This window comes from Colossoma macropomum, unplaced genomic scaffold, assembly GCF_904425465.1.
Source record: "Colossoma macropomum unplaced genomic scaffold, Colossoma_macropomum, whole genome shotgun sequence".
Classification (NCBI taxonomy): Eukaryota; Metazoa; Chordata; class Actinopteri; order Characiformes; family Serrasalmidae; genus Colossoma; species Colossoma macropomum.
The window spans coordinates 734,622-743,356 of NW_023495386.1; the positions used below are offsets into that span (position 1 = coordinate 734,622).

The following is an 8,735-nucleotide window of genomic DNA, read 5'->3' on the forward strand; positions in this document are numbered from 1 at the left end:
GGTTTTCAAATTGGCCTACCTGTCCTAAATGAGGCCATTTGTAAAATCATCACTATGTGCCCATGACATACCCACAAATTTTTGTCTCTCTGTTAAAAAGTAAGATCAGTCCTACTACATACTGCTTAACCCTCTCCATCCAACATGATTGGATTAGCCAGCCTTTAATTAATTTTAATGTGAAATCTATTCGTCTGTGAGAAACATCAGCCTCCCATAGTTTAAACTGGACGCTCCAGAAACAATAGTTAATTTAATAAACAAAGATCATGTAGTACTCATGTTCTTATAAATCCAACATCTCCAACGTAAGCAGCACTTCTAATGTCTATGCAAATAAAACGGACTTGACATATTAAAAATGATCTAGTCAAGAAAACACCCCCTTAATTAAAAAAAAAAAACATTTTAAAACGTCTATTTCATCATCCTTAATAATACTTTTATTCAGTTAAATTGAGAATAACAACAACATATCACAAATTTCCCTTCAATTTACTGCCCTTATACTGAACACGTCACACTTCCTTTGCCTCACATGGAATCATGGAAAAACTATTTTTAAAAAAATCCTCAATCATGCCTTTTCCCATCATATTTTAGTAGAAAGATTTGCCTTTTTAGTTATAACTGTAGAAATATACGTATTTTTTAAACATTATTTATTTTTGCACTGGTAATTTTTATTCATAAGTAGACGAACTCTAAAATAACAGACTCGACAATAAACATTTTTCCTCTCATACAATAAAGTGGCGTATCTTTCAGGACTGTTTTTTTATATTTGGTCACCCTCATTGCTTTTTTCCTTCGTTTGAATTAACACGCGATTTTGCACTTTTATCTTACTTTAAACCGACCGCTGATCTTCAAGCGATTTCCAACGGCAGTTGAGTTCATGTGTCTTTTTTAAGGAATGACACTTCCGGTACATACATAAGCGGTCGTCTCTTAAAGATCAGCGGTCGGTTGTAGGAAAGCAGCGGCGGTCTTCAGCGCTGCATTGCATTCTGGTTATTGTAGTGTATAAAAGCACCCCGTTCAATGAGTACACAATGCTTTGTCGCTATATCTAAATCATTATTAGCAAAACGAAGTACGAAATAATAGTAATAGTTGTGCATATATTTGTATGTTAAACGGGTACATATTTTGTTGCTGGGGACTTCATTCAACTTCACTGCAAACTACAATTTCCGGCTTCCTAAGTTCTTTGCGAAGGGTATGTCCTAAAACAGACAGTGGGGTCTCGGTGGAAAAAATAACCGCTTCCGTGTTGTTCTCTACGGATAAATAACAACTGAGGATTGAACAAACTGCAGAGTAATACTATAATGGTTTTATAAACTGCTACGACACTGAAGAATCACCGGTCAAAATGTCGTCAGCGCAAGGCACAAAGAAAAGGGACAAGCGAATTTTATCAGGTATCTGCCCAGATTCCAAATGCCAGGCGAAGCTATTCTTCCCTGCTTATGGCTCAATTAGCATCGAATGCACTGAATGTGGCCAGCGTCACGAGCAGAAGAATCTTTTGAATGTGGAAGAAGTAACCGACCCAGATGTTGTGCTTCATAATTTACTGAGAAATGCCTTACTCGGTGTTACGGGAGCTCCGAAGAAGGGCACGGAGCTGGTCAAAGTGATGGGTCTCTCCAACTACCACTGCAAGCTGCTGTCACCGATTCTCACCCGTTACGGGATGGACAAACAAACGGGGAAAGCGAAACTGCTACGGGAGATGAATCAGGGCGAGATCTTTGACTGTTCTTTGCTGGGCGGTAGGGCCTTTCTTATCGAACAGGAGCACGTATCGACAGTTGGTTATGGTAAGGACAGATCCGGTAGCCTTATATATCTCCATGACACTTTGGAGGAGATTAAGAAAGCCAACAACAACAAAGAATGTCTCATTCCTGTTCATGTGGACGGAGATGGCCACTGCCTAGTCCATGCTGTGTCCAGGGCGTTAGTGGGTCGCGAACTGTTCTGGCATGCATTAAGAGAAAACCTCAAACTTAATTTCAAACAGAATCTAGACCGCTACAAGGCTCTCTTCCAAGACTTCATTGACACAGCAGAATGGGAGGACATAATCAATGAGTGTGACCCTTTATTCGTCCCCCCAGAGGGAGTCCCACTCGGATTGAGAAACATACACATATTTGGGTTGGCAAACGTGCTGCACCGTCCCATAATCCTCCTGGACTCTCTCAGTGGTATGCGAAGCTCAGGTGACTACTCGGCCACGTTCCTTCCAGGCCTGGTGCCTGAGGAGCAGTGCCGGGGAAAGGATGGCGCCCTCAACAAGCCCATTTGCATTGCCTGGAGTAGCTCAGGCAGGAACCACTACGTCCCTCTGGTGGGCGTTAAGGGTATGCCACTGCCCCAGCTGCCTACAGAGCTGTTGCCCAAAGCTTGGGGTGTTCCGCAGGAGCTTATCTGCACATACGTGAGTCTGGAACCCTGTGGAGGATGCATGATTGGGGGTGACCGAAGCTTGCAGGAGAAATATCTGCTCCGTTTAGTTAGTGCCATGGAGAATGTCTTCATGGAGAAGCATGGCATCCACCCTGCGCTCGTGGCTGATGTTCATCAGTACGTTTACCGCCGTACAGGAGTGATCGGCATCCAGCCTGAAGAGGTGACTGAGGCGGCAAAGAAGTCAGTGCAAGAGAATCGTCTGCACCGCTGTCTTATTTGCGGTGCGCTGTCTGAGCACCATGTTCCTCCTGAGTGGCTGGTGCCTGGTGGGAAACTCTACAACCTGGCCAAATCCACTCATGGCACTCTCCGGGGGGACAAGAACTACAGCTTCCCCCTGAACAACTTGGTATGTTCCTACTGCCCTGAGAGGGACACGCTGCTGCCTGACTACAAACTCAGCTCGCTTTCCACCTGCTCCTGGTGCCATGGAACCTCTATGCGGCACGTCCATGGTGACGGATCAGTGGTGTACCTGGATGGGGACCGCACCACTACACGCTCGCAGGGAGGGAAGTGCGGCTGTGGCTTTAAACATTACTGGGAGGGAAAGGAGTATGATAACCTGCCAGAGGCGTTTCCTATCACGCTGGAGTGGGGGGGCCGTGTAGTCCGAGAGACTGTTTACTGGTTCCAGTATGAGCCAGACCCAGCACTGAACAGCAATGTATATGAGGTGGCAATGCGCCTTGTCACCAAGCACTTCCCTGGAGAGTTTGGCAGTGAGATTCTGGTACAGAAGGTGGTGAACACCATCCTGCACCACACAGCCAAGAAGAACCCTGATGAATACCACCCTGTGGCCATAGAGGCTGCTCACATGCAGGGCCAAGGACAGGGTGGAGGAGAGGTGGTGGAGTCAGATGCGAACCCCCCCACAAAGATCATCCTAACGGGTCAGAAGGGCCGCACGCTACATAAGGAGGAGTTGGTGATGAGCCGAGCTGAGAGAAGTCTGCAGCACAGCATCAGCGAGCAGGCAGCTCTGTCCCAACGCAGACGCACACAACGCCAGCGTATGCAGGACCAGAGTGCAGAGCCACGCCCTGTCTCCCCTGCCTCGTCCTCTTCTTCCTCAGCTCCACCAACACCTACAAAAGCCCCACCCCCCAGCGGCGAGAAGAAAATCCGTGTGACAACGAGTGATGGGCGGCAAGCAATGCTACAGCTGCAGGCCCACACCACCTATGCAGAGCTACAAGCAGCTATCGCCCAGGCCCTCAACCTGCAGCCCCATCAGCAGTGCATCCGGCATGGCTTCCCCCCTAGGGAGCTACTGCCCCCACCGCCTGAGCAGCAGGACCTGCCTGTGGCCCTGCAGCATGGAGACCGCATCACTGTGGAGGTACTGAAAGAGAAAGTCTTGGACACACAAACACATACTGGGTCTGAGACGCACACATCAGATGCTCATACCCTAACAGAGCCCCGGCTCAGAAGGACCAGCAGCCGAGAGATGCAGGACAACATTGACCTGGAGATGTCATCACTCTGTCTCCTAGCAACGCTAATGGGTGGGTCCACTTCCAGGCATAGAAAACAGTACTTGTTCATAAGCACCTGTTTATATAACAGTTTTGGAAAAAGAAGAGTAATACCGTACACATACCGTGTACTTAAAACTGTTTAAAGTGTACAGGTCATGTACTATTTGATCTGTTACTGTAAAACATTGATACTAAACCTGCACCCCTGGGTTACAGTGTTCATTCACACTGACTTCAAAATGAGGCTTTGATGTGTAATTATTAACATAGGTGCCAACAAATATATAACCTAAAAATGACTATTGCATTGGCTTGCTGGTAACCACTGGAGTGAACCTCATAACTGTAGCATGAGATAATACAGTATTATTAGGTTTGAAAGACTTGTAAAATGTGAGAAACTGTGAAATCAGTGATGCACAAATGAGAACATTCTAGTATAATATTTAATCTGAATTATAAGCTCATTCCATCAGCCTCTTATTGCTCTGCTCTTTTTCAGTGTGGTGACTATTATTATGTCCATATGTCCTGTTCTCTTTCAGGTGAAGATGTGTGGTCATATGCTAAGAAGTTGCCTCATTTGTTTCAGCAAGGAGGAGTCTTCTACAACATTGTCAAGAAAGACATGGGTATATCTCTCTTTGTTTTTTTTTTTTGTTTTTTTTTGGGGATATATATATATATATATATATATATATAGAATTTTTATATATATATATATATATATATATATATATATATAAAAATATAAAAATATAAATATATTCAGTCATTCTGAATTCAGCTATGTCTCTGTAAGTTTAAAACAATGTACAGTCATTCAGTGAAGTCATGTGAATTTTTAAACAGTGCCATTAGGGAAAACACAAAAAGCAGAATTAACATTTCTTTGATTTACCTCACCCCTGCCCCAATCATAAGTCAGAAACTTTCCTAACCCTCCCACCATTGTGACTTACACCCCTTTTTCAATCCTCAAAACGCCTTGTCATAATTCATCCAAATAATAATAATTTAGAAGAAGAAAAAATTCCAAAACAATAATAATAATACAAAAAAAATCCTCAATCAACACTTCAGTCAAATCCATCAGATGTTTAAAATGGTTAAAAGGTTGCCAGCACTGCCCAAAACCGTCTGCCATCCCTCTCAGATCGAGTTTATTTTTTTCCAGATTTGAGCCATATAGGAAGCAAAGGGGATGTGGACTTCCATTCAGTTAGAATCCTTCTCTAAGCTAAAAGAAAAGTAAAAACCATTGCATCGATCACACGTAAATTACCAGAGAGGGTGCTGGCTGAATTTAAGTTACGCTAAAAAAAAATAAGATGGAAAAAACTCCTGACCAGACCTTTTCTAACATTGTTTAGGCCCAAAGAATATGAAAAAGGTCAGCCAGTTCACCATTACACTGAGGACAGGTTGGGTTAACATTTGAGTAAATGCTTGCTAATCTAGCTTTGCACATGTATGCTTTATGAACCAGTTTAAACTGAATTAGATTCAGTCGAACACAGGAGGAAGAGGAGTGGCTCTTGTGTTCTATAGCAAAGAAGCACAGGAACCCTTCATTCCAGTGACAGTGCAGATAACTGCGTCCCCCAGGTGCAGAACATAATCAGCGCTAAGCAGCACTTTTTTGTATGTTAATGTCCAGACTTTGAAAATGTGATTGGTGAGAGTTGAGGGTCTCACACAGTCATGTTTCTGGCTAGGACATAGAGCTTGTAACAGTTTATATTTGATTTAATTCCAGAGTATCATATGCAGGGTAGAATTTTGCATGTGTTTTTCATTGTTTTTGTATGTGTTTGTTGTTCTGAATTCAGGTCTGATGGATGGGAAGCACTGCACTCTGCCACACCTAACCGGCAAGACGTTTGTGTTCAACGCAGCAGAGGAGCGTTTGGAGCTGTGCGTGGATGCAGCAGGCCACTTCCCTGTGGGCCCTGATGTGGAGGACCTTATCCAGGAGGCCCTTTCCCAGCTTTGCTCTGAGACCTCCTCTCGCAGCCGTGAGGGAAGTCCCGCCCACAGCCTTAAGCTAGGCAGCGGTGGGGTAGTGCGCAAGAAGGAGCAGACCGTCACGGCTTTCCAGGGCAAAGGTCACTCACTGGGGTCTACTCTTGAGCACCGGCCAATCAGGCGGCAGCACAGCAGTGGCGTGGACCTGAGTGGCAGCGCTCGTGGAGAAGGGCTGACGTTGTCAGGGGAAGAGCTTGTGCGTGTGGCTCCAGGCATGCTCACCCTGCGTGAGGGGCGTGGCGGGGTGGAGCTAGAGCCAGCAGCAATCGAAGCTCAGAGGCGTCGTCTGCAGGAGATGGTGTCAAACATACAGGCCTCTATGGACAAACACCTACGGCAGCAGACGACAGCTGCTGCCACTAGCGCTGCAACCACTAAGCAAGATGGGAAGGAGGTGGAGCCGGATGAGCAGGAAGAGATGGAGAGCCAGGGGGCGGAGCCTCCAAGCACCTCTGAGCCCATGGACCAGTCCTGATGAAGTGTGATCTGTTTCCCCACACACATGGCTTTCTGATTTATGTAACGCACACATACATAGAAATGTTGTTCACGCACACTTATACACACATCCTACTAACCGAAAAACAGTGCAGTCTGTTTACTGCTTTGTGTGTGTGTGTGTGTGTTTGTTGAATGCATTCCTGAATAACTGTTGAGTCTTAAAAGGCTTTGGAGATGAGCAAAAGAGCTGGTTAAAAAAATGTTCAATTCTATTCATACATGCTTCACATACATGCTTTACACATGCTTCAGTGCAGAACACACTAACCAGGCTTACAGAGTGTGTGTGTAGATGAATGTGTATTAACTGAACCAATCTAAGTGCATCTGAAGCGTCCTGTAGCAATTTCTATGTACTTCTAAAGGAAACACACAAACATGCCTCCACCTTCCTTAGCTGGTGTCAGAGTAGTATTTGTGTTAGCATGGTGAGGCTGAAAGGAGTAATAACTGTCTTAATCTGGTACAGAGGCATCATTCAGAAGGCACTCGGAATAGTACTGATTATTAAGAGGTGTGTGTTTTGCCCAGTGATATTAAGTATTCTTAAAAGTAGGATTTGGTGTATGTTCCTGTGGACTGGTTTTGGATTAAAATTAGCACAGTCAGTGGGAACTTTGTACTGGAGATTCCTACTTCTCTCGTTTTACTCTGTGACAAGACTGGATTTGTGTGTATGGTTAAAAAAAAGGAAAAATGATAGAAAATATTGCAAAGATATAAATGGGACAAATCACATACATAAGGAATTCATATTTAATTTTATTCACAATGCCATTTTTCAAAATGTTTCTTTCAATGTTGATTTTTACTTTAAAATGCTTATGCAGCCCAGAGAAGCTAATACTATGGAGAAGGTCTAGTAATTTTGAAGATGAAGATGAAGGACATTAGTTGCTTTAGGTTTGACTGAATGGTTAAGACTGGTAATGCTTGTGCAATAAAATACAGCTTTATTAAAGCTTTTAATTTTGCGTTAAATGTGTAAAGGTGCAGCTGCAAAGATTTGCTAATAGGCAGGTGTTTTGCCATGGCTAGATTCCTGATCTTCTGGTGTTCCTACTCCCCACATAGGGGTTGAGCTGCCTTCTATCCTGATCAGTTAAACCTTAAAGGATGCGACTAGAGTTAAGGAGGGTTTTGTTTACATTTGACAATGGCATGGTGGTCCTGTACACATGTTGCCATTGCTCATACACATACACACCCACACAGCCTTAACAATCAATGAGGTTTACCTACAACCCACACTACACACTGTTAAATGCACCCCCTTTCCCTGCCCCATTTTTTTTTTAGAGTTTGTTATTTAAGTTCCCATTAACATGCTGTGTACTTCAATGCCTCCAGTGGAGTTTCCTTTTTTTTAGCATTTGAAGCTGAAAGGGTGTTCCATTGCTTTTTAACCCTTTTTCCACTCATGCCTCTCAGTGCAAAAGAGGATTGGGGTAACTGCAGAATAGAAGTGGCCTAGGAACCAGACCCAGATTTAAGTATTAGATATGGCTAGCTTGGTAGCAAAAGTAAAAAAAAAAAAGACTTTTCATGCTTGATGGCTTTCCACTGTAAGCAGACTAGCTCTCAGAACAAATAACAATAATAATCATCCCTATCGGACTGGGAAGGATAGTTAGAATGTTTACTAGCACTGCTCTTGAATATTGGTAATGATTTGATCAGCATTAAGAATGATTCAAAAGAAATTATTTATTTCAAGTGGATACAAACAGTTTGTTTCTCTCTGACTGTTGGCATGGTGGCCTGTAAGTTGTGTATTATAATAGTATATATTGTACTATACTTTATCCTGTACATATATTCTGGTTGTTTTTTTGGTTTGTTCCTCCTCTGTTTGCCAATAAAGTGGTTTAAAGAGCCCACACAGCTGAAGTGTTTGCAGTTTGCATGTGCAATGAATTTTCAGCCTAATAACAAATAAAGTTAATGCCTCTCTGCAAAATGCTGTGGTTACTGGCCTCTGACAGTTAACATAACCTCAATCTTGAAATTGAACTCTAATCCTGCTTCTAGCCCTATTCTGTCACAGCTTTAAGCAATTTAAACAACTACTTGTACTGCACAGTGTTTAAATGCCTCTCTTTAGAATGTCCATGAAAATAACTGACAAACACAGGTATGGCACACCAACCAGAAGTTTCTGTTTGTGTTTGTATGGTCGATGTGCTCTGGCCTTTACAGCAGATGATATATGTTCTAATAAGATGTTCAGATGAC

General features: G+C 43.4%; 1 protein-coding gene across 1 annotated transcript; it reads left to right on the forward strand.

The window, feature by feature from the left end:
* The first annotated feature begins 1,242 nt into the window (after positions 1 to 1,242).
* On the forward strand, positions 1,243 to 8,460 carry vcpip1 (valosin containing protein (p97)/p47 complex interacting protein 1). The gene is made up of 3 exons (XM_036562385.1): positions 1,243 to 3,998; positions 4,517 to 4,603; positions 5,804 to 8,460. Exons 1-3 carry the CDS (start codon positions 1,379 to 1,381, stop codon positions 6,472 to 6,474), a joined length of 3,378 nt encoding a protein of 1,125 aa, XP_036418278.1. The 5' UTR covers positions 1,243 to 1,378; the 3' UTR covers positions 6,475 to 8,460.
* Positions 8,461 to 8,735: the final 275 nt, after the last annotated feature.